The 18,506-nt window shown below is 39.6% G+C and overlaps 1 protein-coding gene across 22 annotated transcripts in view; it reads left to right on the plus strand.

Moving 5' to 3' along the window:
• Nucleotides 1-16,203, plus strand: part of ANK2 (ankyrin 2) — a 939,290-nt gene extending 923,087 nt beyond the window's left edge. For all 22 annotated transcript variants that reach the window (XM_063920161.1, XM_063920164.1, XM_063920158.1 and 19 more), the window contains 2 exons: nt 1,297-1,388; nt 14,061-16,203. In XM_063920161.1, the coding sequence (XP_063776231.1) occupies nt 1,297-1,388; nt 14,061-14,244 (276 nt within the window). In that variant the 3' untranslated portion in view covers nt 14,245-16,203. The remainder of the gene's footprint in view (nt 1-1,296; nt 1,389-14,060) is intronic.
• The last annotated feature ends 2,303 nt before the right edge of the window (nt 16,204-18,506 follow it).

Raw genomic sequence — 18,506 nt, forward strand, 5'->3', positions numbered from 1 at the left:
CCCCCCTGCAGTGCACATGGTTTTGCCCAACTGCTAAAAATTTTCCTGCTGCGATCAACTTGGAATTACCCCCAATTTACAGAACAAGAGTTCATTAGTTAGTCCACTTGGTGGTGCACCCAGAGTCAGAGGTAAGTATGCATACAACATAGGGAGAAAAAGAAGACACTTGTTTGGACGCACTCTTATTTATTCGGTAAATACTGTGTGAGGTTTAGCTAGGGTAAAATATAACTTTTAATTATATATGATTAAAACCAATTGGTATCTCACAGACAATGGGGGTAATTCCAAGTTGATCGCAGCAGGACATTTTTTTAGCAGTTGGGCAAAACCATGTGCACTGCAGGGGAGGCAGATATAATATGTGCAGAGAGAGTTAGATTTGGGTGTGGTGTGTTCAATCTGCAATCTAAATTGCAGTGTAAAAATAAAGCAGCCAGTATTTACCCTGCACAAAAACAAAATAACCCACCCAAATCTAACTCTCTCTGCAAATGTTATATCTGCCTCCCCTGCAGTGCACATGGTTTTGCCCAACTGCTAAAAACTTTCCTGCTGCGATCAACTTGGAATTACCCCCAATGACAAGGAGAAATATTCAAAGAAACAATACAATGAGAGTCAAAGTATAAAATTTGCAGTTACAGTTAAGATAAAAAATATAAGGTATATTCTGGTCAATCTTAGTGTGAAGTGGGTTAAGGGTATATTGGTATGGATTAATACTACACCCTTTCACCCTGACCAATACAGATACAACTGTGTTGATAAGACCTCAATGGGCCAATTGGCATACGGGAGAGCCTCAAACCAGTTTTAGTGCTACCGTATAGATGAATGTACCGCCTAAATTCTCATAACAGTTTCATAATGCAAGATATCAAGCAGTGAAGCAAGAAAAGTGGTGCTGTTAGTGTTGGATTATTATCAACACTGCATTGGTTCATGGATTTCTACAACAATCGGTATTCCTTGGAGGTCTCCCTTCTAAGTACTGAACCAGACCAACACCGTTTGGCTTCCAAGATCAGACGAGATCGGGCATATTCGGTGTGGTATGATAGTACAGAGACTGGACTGATCTGTTATAGAACGGCACATATACTGCCTACTTTACTTTTATACGTTAATAGATATTTGCATCCTGTAGTTATGTTTGTGGTTGAAATCTTATGTTTGAACATACTGTAGCTCCTTCTTGCATATTGTCTGTCTGTATTAGATGTATTTTTCATGCTCTGAAACACAAAACAGTCACAATCAATCAGCAGTGAGTTTTCTGTTCATTTTTAGGCTCTAAGCTATGTGGGTGGAGATGTGAGCATTCATCTGCCCAATTTAGTGGAAACACAGATTACCAAAGAGGATGGATCTGTTCTAAAAAGGTTTGGACAGGCATGACACCAATATTAATTGATTGCAGTGGAACTAACATTAGTGCTCACCTATTCACTTTAAGTGCATTTTCACCTGCAGAAAGTGGTGGCAGACATTTCACAGTCTATCATTTACCCTCAAGGGTGACAAAGACAATGGTTCCTACTGTACCTGCATTCTCATCATGTGTAGGACCTGTAAGGCTGAAACTGTAATATAGAGTAGTTCCATATAATCACACTAACTTGTGTTTGTATTATTTTTGTAAAGAAAATAAAACCTTACTGCTGTTATGCACCTACTTAAAAACATGTGCCGATATCATACAGACGTACCATAGTACATAGGGTCTGATTCAGATTTGTACACAAACCCAGTGGTTTACATACAAATCTGATGGGTAGTGGTCTGCGCATGCAAAAGACCCATTCTGTGCATATACGGAATGGGTCTTGTAATATCGATTAGGCCCCCCCTTGTTCCCTAGCTGCAGCATGATTGGCATGCTGCAGCATTTGGGGTGCGGACAGGTGTAGTAACTGGCTGCATTATTCAAAATGGGGGCGTTCCTCCCCGGTTTTGTTGATGTGCCATGCTCGGGGTCTGAGTCGTTGGACGCAAACCTCCTGGACACGGATGTCCAGATCCTCAGGCCAGTCTGAATACGTTTTGGCTTAAGCAGACCAAAGGTGTTTGATGGGGTTGAAGTCAGGGTTCTGCACAGGCCAGTCAAATTCTTCCTCATCAAACTCGGCAGACCATTATTAAATGAACCTTGCTTTGTTTCCTCCTCCACCAAACGTAATAGCTGTCAGTATGCAGTTAGGCAGATTGTGTTCTCCTAGCGGGTTGAGGCGGTTACATGACCACATCCCGTCCTAGCATCCTCCAAATTCATATGATGTTTCCTTGTTGTGTATGATGGTGTAAGGCTTGTTTGTGACTTTATGACCATGAATACCCAATTCTTTAACGTGCAGATGAACAGTTCTTGTGTTTGTGTTGCTTGCAGAGGCAGTTTGGAACTTGTTACTGAATGTTGTAATTGAGCACAGACAAATTTTGTGCACTACCTGCTTTAGCACTGGCAGTCCTGATTGGTGTGGTTGTGTGTCTCATGCTCCTAGATGTTTCCACATAACAATAACAACACTTGCTGGTTGGAATGGTGGCATTCTATGACAGTAACACATTGAAAGTCACTGAGCTCTTCAAAACAACCCATATCTAGATAGCATGGCTGTATGATTGATTTTATGCACCTGTCAGGACTCTGTGTGGCTGATACAGCCACACAAACTAATCAGAGCTGGGGCTAGATGTAATAGCGTGCGATTTTTTAGGTATCTAAAAAATCGCACAAAAAATCGCACAAAATCACACGTTTGTAACTTTAGATTTTTTTTTAAAATCGCAAATGTAATAGGATGCGAATTTTAAGGTTAAAACGGAATTCGCATGCGATTATTGGCGATTTTTAGTAAAGGAAACGTGATTTTTAGTAATAAAAACATTACGTTTTTTAGGTCATGTTTTCATTACTTAGTCAGAAGCATGCACAGATCAGTGAAATCCATGCATGCTTCTGTCTGTGAAAGTAAAGAAAGTGTTCACATTTTTTAAAAAAAAACGACGTGCAGGTCCCTCCCAAAAGCATAACCAGCCATGGGCTCTTTGAGACGATCCTGGTTGCAAAAACACAGGGGAAAAATTGATTGGGGGTTCCCTATATTTTACCAACCAGCACTGGGCTCTTGGACCGGTCCTGGTTCCAAAACTATGGGGGACAAAAGAAGTAGGGGTTCGCCGTATTTTTTAAACCAGCACTGGGCTCCACTAACCAGGGAGGTGATGCCACAGCCAGGGGACACTTTTATATAGGTCCCTGCGGCCAAAGCATCTCAAACCCCTCAATTAGTCACCCCTGGCCGGGGTTACCCGGGGGAATGGGGACCCCTACAATAAAGGGGTCCCACCGGGCACCCAAGGACCATGGACTATATAAAAGTGTCCCCTGGCTGCGGCATCACCTCCATGGCTAGTGGAACCCGGTGCTGGTTTCAAAAATACAGGGGAGCCCTACTTCTTTTGTCCCCCGTATTTTTGGAAACAGGACCGGTGCAAGAGCCTGGTGTTGGCTGTTAAAATACAGGGAACCCCCAATCAATTTTTCCCCTGTATTTTTGCAACCTTGAGATGCTCAAAGTGCCCAGGGCTGGTTATGCTTTTTTTTTTGGGGGGGGCTGCACGGTTTTATTTTTTTATTTTTAACAGTCTCTAAACTTTTACAGGCAGAAGCATGCATGGATCTCACTGATCTGTGCATGCTTCTGTCAAACTCGCCAGCCAGAAGCTGGTCTATTTTTGTGAGATTTTTAGGTAATGTTTTAGGTGCGATTTAAATAATCGCATCCTATTACATTTCCCTGAGTTGTATGTTTGCAATGGCAAAGCATCTGGATGCGATTTTTTAGACTGCTGGAAACATCCGCACTCCATTACATTTGCAATTTTCGGGAAAAATCGCTTGTTCCCAAAAATCACACCCTATTACGGGGGTAATTCCAAGTTGATCGCAGTAGGAAATTTTTTTGCAGTTGGGCAAAACCATGTGCACTGCAGGGGGGGCAGATATAACATTTTCAGAGAGAGTTAGATTTGGGTGGGTTATTTTGTTTCTGTGCAGGGTAAATACTGGCTGCTTTATTTTTACACTGCAATTTAGATTGCAGATTGAACTCACCACACCCAAATCTAACTCTCTCTGCAAATGTTATATCTGCCTCCCCTGCAGTGCACATGGTTTTGCCCAACTGCTAAAAAATTTCCTGCTGCGATCAACTTGGAATTACCCCCTACATCCAGACCCTGGTGTTCACACTTTTAGGCCATATAGTGTATGTATAACTAAATTCTCTAAATTAATTTTCTGTATGTACACAATAAAAGTGGCTGAAATTGTATTTATACTGCTTTTGTGTGTCTGTATAATTTTGGTTGCATTTAGATCACTTGTATAGGTTGTGCTCTCTAGAATTTATATGGGGCAATGGTATTTCTTGTTTTTATTTGCATATGATACAAATGCTAATAAGATAATTTGCAATTTATGGTTATTAACTTTTCTGCTGTCATTTTATTTGTTTAAGTCCTGCCTACTGAACTTGTGTGCTGATGATTTGTACTGGCATAGAAATTAACAGCATGAAAAGATCTTCCCTTCTTACTGCAATACAATTTATTGTTAGGATGTCATTAGGCCTCACCCACATGGAGTTAAATTAGGTGTGTGGGATGTGGGAGATCCATCTACTCTTCCAGGGGTGTGGGAGACTATCCGAAACATTGTGAGTCTACCACAGCTTCTGGTAGAGTAGGTACCGTAGAGGTCCGTACACATATTGTGCCGGCAGCAACAAATGGGGTGTGTGGGGGCATGCTGTGTAGCATGGTATTGTTAATGAAAGCCCCAGATCTGCTTGCATGTTCAAAGATCTTGGGCTGTCGTTAGCGACCCGCGGGTGCACGCATCGCCATCGGTATCAGGCATACACACGGAACGATGTACATGATGTGGCGTTCCAAATGATGGGGAATGCCCACATCGTGGCTCTAATTGTTCCGTATGTACCCACCTTAACTATGAGATGCTGTCTTTCGAACAGATTGGCTACATAAAAGCTACATAGATTACACTGATCACCAGACATTAACCCCCATGCACTACAGAAAATTGATGCAGTCCAGACACGGAGGAAGATCTTCCCCAACCTCGCTGCAAATAATTAAGGAGCACCCATTTTAGAAAGAGGCGGGCCTTAGTACATATTGCTGGGTTCTGTGCTATTTCCTTTACAGCTCTGATCATTTATGATATTTAATTTGCCATCTGTGTTGGAAGTGTTATTATTCAACCAAGGTATTTTCTGCCACAAGACTGAAGGCCATGATCATTTCTGACTCTATGGGTTCTCATTTAATCATCATACTTCATATTCTGTGGAGCAGAAGAGGTCTGTTTCTACATTTTTAAAATGCAATAGGTGCTTTCCCAGAATGATATGTAAAATTGGTAAGTGATTTCTGCCTATAGAATATATTAGCCTCTCTGTATTTTGTTTATTGGATTGAAAAAAAACAGATTGATTTTCAATACATTGCCTTAACATTGAGAACACTGCGCGACCATCGGACATCTGAGCAACCCTAACCTTGCTCAGAATGTCCACCGCAACTAAGCTTCTGAGGCCAGTGACTCTGCATTGGCAGACACAGTCACTGGCTTCGACACACCACCAAAAATGGAACGACACGCCTGTTTCCTCCAACAGTCCCCATAACCGCCCCCACACATTGCGACCATCATTGATGACCTCTGCCTGTCAATCAGGCAGAGGCGGTCGCGGGACAGGGGGTGGGTGGCAACGCTCCATTTCCAGAGTGGAGATGAAGTGTTGTTGGAGCTGTCATTTTCTAATTTATTAAAATTTGCTTTCCCATTCAATGATTAGGACATAGATAGGCAATTGCCAGATTAAGTGTGGCATATTGGTTTTGCTGTATATAAGGGATTTGTGGTGATTTTCTTGATGTTTGCTTCAAAGTAATACGATCACGAAGCTTATTGTATTAATGCACTTGTGGTGTGGGTTTTCCTTTTGAGGCTTGCTGTATATGAATAACTTGTGGTGAGTATTTTGCTGTGTTTCCGTATTAAAACCTCAGCTCCAGTGCTCTTGAAGTACAGTGCAAAAAAGAAGGAAAATTACCCGAAGGTAATCAGCTCCTGGTGCTAGGTGGGGAGTTTCAACACAGCAGCTATATAAAAAGAGGTTGGTCAGACCTCAAAACTTACAGCACGAAAGCAAATAAAAATACAGCGCTAAGGTCACTAGTGAAATGAAGAGGTCACTGCAATCCACATATCAAATGAACACATACATTTAATATAAATACCATAACAACATACACAATTTAAAATTCAATTAAAATTGCTGCATGTAATGCTGCTCCCAGGAAGATGGAAATAGTCGGAACTCGAAAAGAGTCTACTTGACCTGTTCCTTTGTAACAGTCCCTTCTAATCTCATAGGCCTATAAAATGGTCAACCGTGAATAATAATTACCACTGAAGTGTTCAAGGCGTTTAAGCGGTTTGGCATCCCGCAGAGCAGCAGTCCCTTGAAGAAAGATGAAAAGTGGTTGCCACGGTTTGAAAAGGTCCCTCCAGCAAGGTCCAATTGATGTTAGATGTGGGGACTTGGTCCAGGTCTTTAGCTCTTTTGTTCTTCTTTTATTGTAGATCCAAGGGAGCAGTAAACAGCAGCATACATCAACGCGTTTCGTTGCGTTCACACAACTTTTTCAAGGTGCTCACAGTGCTAAAAATAAGGGTTTATATACCCTAACAATATGGTTGCTCATTTGCATATGTGATTGAAACTGACCATCCCATCTCACAACGTGACCAAATAATGACAGATACTTAGGTGAATAAAAAACCTTATTCAATATAATAATCTTATATATAGATCAAATACCAATTATCCCTATATTTATTATAAGAATCATTTATATACTTTGGTCACATGACCATCAATTTCCATACAAGATGTGTAACACTAAAAACATGGAGCACTATTGGTGGTCCAACAATTACCAGTAATGTGGATCCAGGTGCATAAATGATCCACATAGTCTGGATATCCTCCCATTGGGAACCGTCCTCCTCTGATTATAAACTAGGTCCATCTGGACCAGTGTGTCGTATAATACCAGGTCCGTCGCTTCACTCCGCCGCGCTGAAGCGCGCGCCGGGTGATGCGACGTCCAGGATGCAGACAGAAGCGTCACTATCGTGCGCGGATGCACACGCAGTGACGCTACAGGAGGCGCACTTGGTTGTCAGGGTAACGCACGGCTCTACGCGCCGTCACACTGTGACCAGCGTGACCCAGCTCCAATCCATGACGTCACCCGGAAGAGCCACCCCGGCAGCACACACGCAAGTCTGCCAGCCGGAGTGCCAACCAGGGGATCCAAACAGGAAATCATATCCCCACTCCTCATGTTTTATATAATTCAAAACATGGATTAAACATCATATCAGTATACATTCTGTTCTCAATAAACATATATGCATAACGTAATCATTGTTTGTAACAAATATCTGAATTTACGTTGTTATCAAAAGAATCACTACACATCCTATTATTTTAATACTGAGATACACTATATTGGTAAGATTTTTGAGTATCTGAAACTGGACCCTCAGCATGTATAGTCAAACATATAACATACATAGAAGTATGTAGTATATTATCGTTTTTTATTATTTATTTCGTGTTTATCATATTTCATAATTATTCCAATCATGCATCCTATGTGACAAACATTAGCATAACTAATTAAATAGAGTTGTGAAACTTATTGTAACTATGTCACATCCCATATGTGAAAATAAAAATAAATATAAAAAATAAATAAATAAATAATTATTAATAAAAATATAAATAAAAATAAATATAAATATAAATAATAATAGACATAGATAATAATAAAAAATAATAGTAAAAATTAAATAATAAAACGGGGGGAAGGTAAGAAGAAGAGAAGAGTTATAGGAACAGATCACAGCACTGAATTCAGTTCAACTGCCTCATTTAACCCTGATGGATGGATGGTATTAAGTTTGAACATCCAATACAGCTCTTGTTTACATAGAGTTTTATAGCGATCCCCACCTCTCTTTGTCGCCTCAACTTGTTCGATTGCTACTAAATGAAGAGAGCTCGGATCTCCACCATGGCAATCTCTAAAATGCCTTGAAATACTGTGTACACCTTGTTAATGATGTTTCGGCGGTGCTCCATAAACCGCACTTTTATACTCTAGTTGTGCGACCTACATACTTCTGACCACAGTTACAGGATAAGACGTATATAATATATGCAGTGTCGCAATTCATAAAGCTAGTAAGCTCATATTTTTCTCCATCCCTCACAGAGAGATGTGTTGTTTTCCTAGACATATGTTTGCAGGTAGTACATCTGGTGGCCCCACAGCGAAAGAAACCCTTCGGTCTGGATGGTAACCAATTTTCTTTCAAAATCTCAATATTCTCTCCTGTGGTTACCTTCTTGATAAAACTAGGAGCAAGTATGTTCTTAAGTGATTTGTTTTTCTTAAAAATAAATTTGGGCCTATCTGATATATGGCCTCTAAGTAAGGCATCCTGTTTAAGAATCCCGAAATTTTTGCAAACAATTTTCTTAATCTGCATACTGCCGCTATTAAATGTAGATATAAAAGCTAGATCTTCTTGCTTGGTATTATTCTCATAAATACCATACTTTTTATCTTTTTTATTTTCATCTTTTTTGTCTATCTTTCCCATCCCGAGTACAGCATCTCTGTTTAAATCAGAAACCTCCTTGATTCTTTCAGAGGTGAGAGCGGATAACCTCTTGTATTAAATGCTTCCATCATGGAATTCGCTTGTTCCATAAATTTGGCATTCTCTGTGCAGTTACGTTTCAGATGCAGAAACTGTCCCTTTGGGATGTTCCTTTTCCAAGGGGGGTAGTGGGCACTCTGGTAGTGCAGATACGAATTTGTGGCAACCTCTTTATTAAAATTGGAGGTGTAGATTCTACCGTCCCTGGCTTCAAGAGTTATATCCAAGAAGTTAATAGTGTAAGGGTGAAAGGAGTGAGTAAAATGAAGATTAATGTTATTAGAATTTAAACACGAAACAAATTGTAGTGCTGATGTTAAATCCCCATCCCAAATAATAAAAAGATCATCAATATAGCGGCCATAGAGGACCAGGTTTGCGCCGAAGTCCCCGCCCCACACATGGCTGTTTTCAAATTCACCCATGTATAAATTGGCGTAACTCGGCGCGAACCTGGTCCCCATGGCCGTGCCCATCACCTGTAAGTAGAAAGTGTCCATGAATAAAAAATAATTGTGCTGAAGAATATAGGTTATAGCCATCAAAAGAAAGGTCCCGTGTCTCTCCGAGAGATCGCCATCAGTTCTCAATCTAGTCGCTATTGCTTCTCGACCTAAGTCATGTGGAATATTAGTATAGAGGCTTTGCACGTCTAAAGTCATGAAAGCATATGTATCTTTCCAAACAAAACCCTGTATCAATTGAAGAAAGTGTGTAGTATCTTTGATGTGCGATCTCAAGACATTTTAGAGATTGCCATGGTGGAGATCCGAGCTCTCTTCATTTAGTAGCAATCGAACAAGTTGAGGCGACAAAGAGAGGTGGGGATCGCTATAAAACTCTATGTAAACAAGAGCTGTATTTGATGTTCAAACTTAATACCATCCATCCATCAGGGTTAAATGAGGCAGTTGAACTGAATTCAGTGCTGTGATCCGTCCCTATAACTCTTCTCTTCTTCTTACCTTCCCCCCGTTTTATTATTTCATTTTTATTATTATTTTTTATTATTATCTATATCTATTATTATTTATATTTATTTTTATTTATATTTTTATTTTTATTATTAATTATTATTTTTTATTTTTATATTTATTTTTATTTTCACATATGGGATGTGACATAGTTACAATAAGTTTCACAACTTTATTTAATTAGTTATGCTAATGTTTGTCACATAGGATGCATATTTGGAATAATTATGAAATACACACACGAAATAAATAAATAATAAAAAACGATAATATGCTATATACTTCTATGTATGTTATATGTTTAACTATACATGCTGTGGGTCCAGTTTCAGATACTCAAAAATCTTACCAATATAGAGTATCTCTGTATTACATCGTGGAAATAATAGGATGTGTAGTGATTCTTTTGATAACAACGTAAATTCAGATATTTGTTACAAACAATGATTACGTTATGCATATATGTTTATTGAAACAGAATGTATACTGATATGATGTTTAATCCATGTTTTGAATTATATAAAACATGAGGAGTGGGGATATGATTTCCTGTTTGGATCCCCTGGTTGGCACTCCGTCTGGCAGACTTGCGTGTGTGCTGCCGGGGTGGCTCTTCCGGGTGACGTCATGGATTGGAGCTGGGTCACGCTGGTCACAGTGTGACGGCGCGTAGAGCCGTGCGTTACCCTGACAACCAAGTGCGCCTCCTGTAGCGTCACTGCGTGTGCGTCCGCGCACGATAGTGACACTTCTGTTTGCATCCTGGACGTCGCGTCACCCGGCACGTGCTTCGGCGCGGCGGAGTGACGTGACGGACCCGGTATTATACGACACACTGGTCCAGATGGACCTAGTTTATAATCAGAGGAGAACGGTTCCCAATGGGAGGATATCCAGAATATGTGGATCATTTATGCACCAAGATCCACATTACTGGTAATTGTAGGACCACCAATAGTGCTCCATGTTTTTAGTGTTACACATCTTGTATGGAAATTGATGGTCATGTGACCAAAGTATATAAATGATTCTTATAATAAATATAGGGATAATTGGTATTTGATCTATATATAAGATTATTATATTGAATAAGGTTTTTTATTCACCTAAGTATCTGTCATTATTTGGTCACGTTGTGAGATGGGATGGTCAGTTTCAATCACATATGCAAATGAGCAACCATATTGTTAGGGTATATAAACCCTTATTTTTAGCACTGTGAGCACCTTGAAAAAGTTGTGTGAACGCAACGAAACGCGTTGGTGTATGCTGCTGTTTACTGGTCCCTTGGATCTACAATAAAAGAAGAACAAAAGAGCTAAAGACCTGGACCAAGTCCCCACATCTAACATCAATTGGACCTTGCTGGAGGGACCTTTTCAAACCGTGGCAACCACTTTTCATCTTTTTTCAAGGGACTGCTACTCTGCGGGATGCCAAACGGCTTAAACGTCTTGAACACTTCAGTGGTAATTATTATTCACGGTTGACCATTTTATAGGCCTATGAGATTAGAAGGGACTGTTACAAAGGAACAGGTCAAGTAGACTCTTTTCGAGTTCCGACTATTTCCATCTTCCTGGGAGCAGCATTACATGCAACAATTTTAATTGAATTTTAAATTGTGTATGTTGTTATGGTATTTATATTAAATGTATGTGTTCATTTGATATGTGGATTGCAGTGACCTCTTCATTTCACTAGTGACCTTAGCGCTGTATTTTTATTTGTTTTCTTGAAGTACAGTAGCTATGGCAGTAGGGTCCTCTGTTTCCTTCATGACTATTGGTCATTATTTTCATATTTATTTTAGGTTGCCTTTTCTAGGAATAGCTTTGCTTTAAATGTTAACTAAGAAAACACTATATATTTTTTAAGAACACAGCACATTTATTTGGTAGCATGTTTGAAATATTACTGATTATTACATTAGAAAAAAATGGGAATAATCATACACACGGGTATGGGTCATTAGGTCGACCACACTTAGGTCGACCACTATTAGTTGACATGCAGTAGGTCAACATGTAATAGGTCGACATGGAAAAAGGTCGACATGAGTTTTTTTACTGTTTTTGGTGTAGTTTTCTATTTAAAGTGACGGGGAACCCCAATTAGTGCAACGTGTCCTCTCACATGGCTCGCGAGCTTCAGGCAAGGTGCCTCGCTCCGCTACCGCTGTGCTTGGCACAGGTTACCGCTCCCAATTGTAGTCCACATGGATCTTAAAGTATGAAAAAGTAAAAAAAAAATGGAAAAAAGTGAAAATTTCATGTCGACCTTTTTCCATGTCAACCTAGTACGTGTCGACCTATCGACCATGTCGACCTAATGCATGTCGACCAGTAGTGGTCGACCTAATGACTGTAGACCTAAGTGCTGTCGACCTAATGACCGTAACCCATTATTCACATACATGTACCCAATTAGTGCAGCAGAACCAGAAAATTATCCAAAATGTTTATCTGTACTTTTGCAAAAGTCAAGGTAGATATATTGCTCATAGTAGTGGTAGATTTTTTGTTTTCTAATTAACCTAAAGTAATGGCCCCATATATCAGTGGGCATAATTCCACGAGCTGCCATTACGCCGATCGGCGGCCAGCGATCATCGCCGAGGAATCGGGGAAATTAAAAATGTTTAACCACATTGTATTCATCTATTATACCACAGTATGATGCAAGTAAAATTCCCAGCTACTAAATTGGGACTGACAGAAACTTTACAATATTCTGATGGCCCTTATGAACTGGAGCAAGAACTTCCTGTAATTTGGAGGATGCGCTACATCATGCTCTATTAACACCTTGCACCTATTTCATTTCTAATTTCAACTCTGACTGTACCTCGCTATCACTGTATTTTAATGAACAGTGGTTGTTCCCTGGTTTTGCCACTTAAAATCATGTGGCAATTCTTTCTTGTACCCCCATAATTATCTTTGCATATTTTCAATAAAAATGTAATGATGAAAAAAATAATGTGGCAAAAATCTCAGAAAATCTGTGATCTTGACAAATCGCTGTTTATGACCCTTTCCTCAAAGAGCGCAATCAATTAATTTCTCTAAAATGTGCTTCAGCCACATGGCCATTTTAGGGGATGCCTTCATTGTTACTGCAACGTGGAACATTTTGCACAAACTCATTTGTACTTTACGAAAACTGAGTAATTAGTGTAATATAGTATATTTGTGTTACAGTATATGGAATGGCTACTTGTGGATGCCTACTTTACACAGTAAGGATTAGGTACACCAAGGTTAGGCAACGTTTTTCTTTTTGGATGCCAGACATTAAAATTTGGCCCCATGATTACAACATATACAAACAGTTCGCTGTCCTTCCCATCTAGTTTGCTCAAGATACAGTAGGTTGGTCACTTGTAGTCTGGAGATGAAGACATGCTTCAGAATTCTGGCTGTTATTTGATTGTGAGCGAGGCCCAGGCTTCATTGTGTGTGTAGGCCAGCCACTCTGTGGTTCTTAAGTGTGGAGAGGGTATATTGGCACTAGTTCCAAGGGTTGTCTACCTCTGAGTTACTGTACACTATACCTATGCTAAGTTCTGCAATGTGACAAGTCCCAACAAACCGTTCCACCTGCCATAATACTGTATGTGGGGACTGTCATAAATCCTATGGGGGTATTCAATTAAGTTCCTTTTTTTGACTGGTCGAAAAAACGGCACTAATTCGACACAGGGTATTCAATTGTGGGCATTTTTGCAGTTTTATAATCCATTTTCGACCATATCGTTTCACTTTTTTTTATTTTTGTCGAATCGGCACGGTCGAAAATTGCTGCAAAAATGGGCAAAAATTCCCACGAATTCGCCGATACACGTGGTTTTTGACAATGCCGGAGCTTTCGACCAGTCGAAAAAACGGCACGGGCATTGAGTAGGTCAAATGTACATTCAAAATAAAAACGGACGAAGAGTGCATTGTTTTCGACTGGTTGAAAAATCGGCACTAATTGAATACCTACCTACAGTATATCCTTTCTGGTTAAGTATTGGGATAATTTACTTTTCCCCTTATAGACTACTAACTGTAAAATTACTGTAGTGGTGACACTGTCATTGTTACCTTTCTAAAGTTGTCACATTGAGATAATAAGTGCAGACGTCTGTAAAAAATGTCATATCTATATGTCTCTTTCACACTTGCGTAATAATATGGTTTTAAATGATCTTCTGCCTCTTTTATACTGGTTATCCTATTATACACATGTTTTATTCTCTACAGGACAAAGATGAATAAAACTAAGACACAAAAGAGGACTGTGGTGAAGGACCAGCATGGGAAACATGTTTTTGTTGAGCAGCTGGAGGATGTCCCAGAAGTGCTACACAAGGATGAACTCCAGACTGACCTTCAGCAACTACTCAACCGCTTCTGTGTAGAAGACTGGGAGAAAGCGGCCAAATGAGATGCTACGGCATCATAATCACAACACATATCTGTAGTCAGTATGCAAAATATACATTCTCTTCCACGCACAAGGTCCATGAGTAACATATGCACTGGGTGACACTGGTGCTCCTGTTCTGCAAATGTCATAAACAAAATGATCAGCTTTGTGTGTCTGTTTGTAAATGCAAGGATAATTTGCGACCAAAGATAGCATCCTTTTGGATGGTATATCCATTTTATTATGACTTTTTATTTTAAATGAATTCAGTTTGTTCTCCTACATGTCGGCTTCGTCCACAGACCTCTTCATAGTCTCTATAAAAGCATCTTTAAAATGGATGGACTATGCCGTGTTCCGTACCAAACTGAATGTGCTTGGATGCGAAGACTTCAGAAGCTACTGCTGGCCTTGACTATCCATCGTTTAGTAGAAAGCTTCATAGTGAATGATAGCGACTGTTCAGAGACTTGATAATGCTTGAGGCATTTAGAACAGGATTCAAAGATGTGATTGGCCACCAGGTTACTCTAGTGTCTATCAACTGTTCTAAATCATCTATACTAAGCTGAGATTTAATGAAGGTACAAAATGCAAAGAAATACTGTAGGTAACCTAGTTATTATCTGCTTATAAAAATGCCTAATGACTTATTCAGATATTCTAAACTGGACACATGGTAGGGCCCACACCTACACTACTGCAGATTTTTGTTCACATCAATACTATAGCAGATCACATTGTCTTATAACTAGTGGAAGTGTCTGCTAGTCACGACACTGTACATACTGTAATGGGAGAGGTATTTCCCCAGTTAAAGGAAAAAAAATGCCGAAAAAATAAATAGTCACCGTGTTTATCAGGATTTTTTTATGGCACATGCATGTGGCATTAAATGAAAATGAAATTAAACTCCTGTAATCATGTGTGGAACTTGTTTAACCCTCTTAGCACTGAGCAAGCAGTTTTCACAAATGTGTCCTCTTCTATTTCTGTATTTTATTTTTATGTCAAAAGCTAAAGACACAAAGCAGGTTTCCGTTCTATTTTTTATGTTTTTACGTCGGAACTAATCCTTGGAGATGATTATAGCATTTATGCACTTTTTTTTTTAAAGAAGGGATTATAAAAAAAAGGAAATATTTTTTGTCTTCTGTACCTTATTCTTCTTGTGGTTAAAACATAGTAGCCTTTTAACGTACAAATATATATATATATATATAAATACATATGCGCACTATACATTTTAAACCCGTTTATTTAATGTAAGTATAGATTGGGAATCAAACAAAAATAACCAAACATTGCATTAATCTAGAAGTTGCTAATTTATAAATAATAAAAAAAAGAAAAAAAAAGAATGACAAACAAATTAGGCCTTTGCTCTTAAGGATTTAGGGGGGAAAGGACCCACCGAGAGAGTTGAATGTCAGTTGTAAATTAATAGGATTTCATTAAATCCCTTGTAAAAGAAACAAGTCTAAAGAGTGCTTTGGTTTAATTAATGAAAAGACCTACTGTGTAGCTTCATTTTATTTTTGGCAGGAACATTGTTAAATTCCTATCTCAGTAAGCACGTTAGGTCATTTACCACGGAATCTGGAAGCTGGAGTCATGCGGCTACCATTATTTGGGACAGCCATGTCCATTGTTTGACCAAGTTTGAAGAAAAAATTATGTTGTGCTGTTTGCGGTGCAGATGATGTATGTGTAACTGCATAAATAGTTCATCACTTTTATGGTTCTGATACCTTTTTTTTTTTTTTTTCTGCTCTGGTATAAAGGAAACAAACACTACTGTGAGAAGTGTCATTTAAGTTGATGATTCAGCATATTGTTCCCATGGTGATAACACTAATTTAATATATCTATGAGGGCATGTGTTAAAATGGCAAAAAATAAATCACACTAACAATACATAGCTGCAATGTGTACAATGGCTGATTTAATTAAATAAAGTGTTCAATGTACAAACAATTCCTTGTTTCTTCTCTGGTAATCTTCTATACATAGTGTTATTAAATATTATGCAAAGTGTGAGTTCTATAGGTAACACCCATCTGCTATATAATGTAAGGGAATAAATACATAAAATAGTTTTCACCTTTTAAACTTTGTATGCTACATGTTTATCTTCAAGCACCAACAACAAAGATTTGTTAGTGAACCTATGTATCTATTAATCCTAGATTTGCCAGATCATTTGTTCAATTCTAGAGACCTACTTTGTGAAATACACTGCATTGCATCTAACCTAGAATTAAAAGGGAAGGTAAAGGCACCACTGCTCATTAAACTACTTAAGTGGTACAATAAAGTCTGCTCCATACTGCCCAACTCTACCAATTTGGCTGGGATAGTCCACAATTTGTGGCTGATTAGTCCCGATTGGTCCAGAAGGTTGGGAGTTATTATAATCATGCTAATGCAAAGCAGCTGTGAACGAGTGCAGGGGACACCTGCCATGGTGTCTGTTCCGTTCAAAGGTTGTTTTCAGGGACAAGGATAAGGATGCTGGTGGTTCACACGCATTGACACATGATCAGTCCTCTGTGATGTGTGATCACATATGGCAGAATACACATTTCTCCCAATTTCTCAGCATATAAAGTTGGGAGGAACCCCCAATCATTTATTCCCCCCCCCACCCCCTCCATCTTCCAGATCTTTATTGGGTTTTTAGTAGAGATGAGCGGGTTCGGTTTCTTTGAATCCGAACCCGCACGAACTTCACTTTTTTTTTCACGGGTCCGAGCGACTCGGATCTTCCCGCCTTGCTCGGTTAACCCGAGCGCGCCCGAACGTCATCATGACGCTGTCGGATTCTCGCGAGACTCGGATTCTATATAAGGAGCCGCGCGTCGCCGCCATTTTCACACGTGCATTGAGATTGATAGGGAGAGGACGTGGCTGGCGTCCTCTCCATTAGAATAGATTAGAAGAGAGAGAGAGAGAGAGAGATTGTGCAGACAGAGTTTACCACAGTGACCAGTGCAGTTGTTGTTAAGTTAACTTTTATTTAATATATCCGTTCTCTGCTATATCCGTTCTCTGCCTGAAAAAAACGATACACAGCAGTCACACAGTGTGACTCAGTCTGTGTGCACTCAGCTCAGCCCAGTGTGCTGCACATCAATGTATAAAAGCTTATAATAATTGTGGGGGAGACTGGGGAGCACTGCAGGTTGTTATAGCAGGAGCCAGGAGTACATAATATTATATTAATTTAAAATTAAACAGTGCACACTTTTGCTGCAGGAGTGCCACTGCCAGTGTGACTAGTGGTGACCAGTGCCTGACCACCAGTATAGTAGTATATTGTTGTATACTATCTCTTTATCAACCAGTCTATATTAGCAGCAGACACAGTACAGTGCGGTAGTTCACGGCTGTGGCTACCTCTGTGTCGGCAGTCGGCACTCGGCAGGCAGTCCGTCCATCCATAATTGTATAATTATATACCACCTAACCGTGGTATTTTTTTTTCTTTCTTTATACCGTCGTCATAGTCATACTAGTTGTTACGAGTATACTACTATCTCTTTATCAACCAGTGTACAGTGCGGTAGTTCACGGCTGTGGCTACCTCTGTGTCGGCAGTCGGCAGGCAGTCCGTCCATCCATAATTGTATTATTATAATATATACCACCTAACCGTGGTTTTTTTTTCATTCTTTATACCGTCATAGTGTCATACTAGTTGTTACGAGTATACTACTATCTCTTTATCAACCAGTGTACAGTGCGGTAGTTCACGGCTGTGGCTACCTCTGTGTCGGCAGTCGGCAGGCAGTCCGTCCATCCATAATTGTATTATAATATATACCACCTAACCGTGGTTTTTTTTTCATTCTTTATACCGTCATAGTGTCATACTAGTTGTTACGAGTATACTACTATCTCTTTATCAACCAGTGTACAGTGCGGTAGTTCACGGCTGTGGCTACCTCTGTGTCGGCAGTCGGCAGGCAGTCCGTCCATCCATAATTGTATTATAATATATACCACCTAACCGTGGTTTTTTTTTCATTCTTTATACCGTCATAGTCAGTCATACTAGTTGTTACGAGTATACTACTATCTCTTTATCAACCAGTGTACAGTGCGGTAGTTCACGGCTGTGGCTACCTCTGTGTCGGCACTCGGCAGGCAGTCCGTCCATCCATAATTGTATTATAATATATACCACCTAACCGTGGTTTTTTTTTCATTCTTTATACCGTCATAGTGTCATACTAGTTGTTACGAGTATACTACTATCTCTTTATCAACCAGTGTAC

This window comes from Pseudophryne corroboree, chromosome 1 (genome assembly GCF_028390025.1).
Source record: "Pseudophryne corroboree isolate aPseCor3 chromosome 1, aPseCor3.hap2, whole genome shotgun sequence".
In the NCBI taxonomy this organism is placed as follows: domain Eukaryota; kingdom Metazoa; phylum Chordata; class Amphibia; order Anura; family Myobatrachidae; genus Pseudophryne; species Pseudophryne corroboree.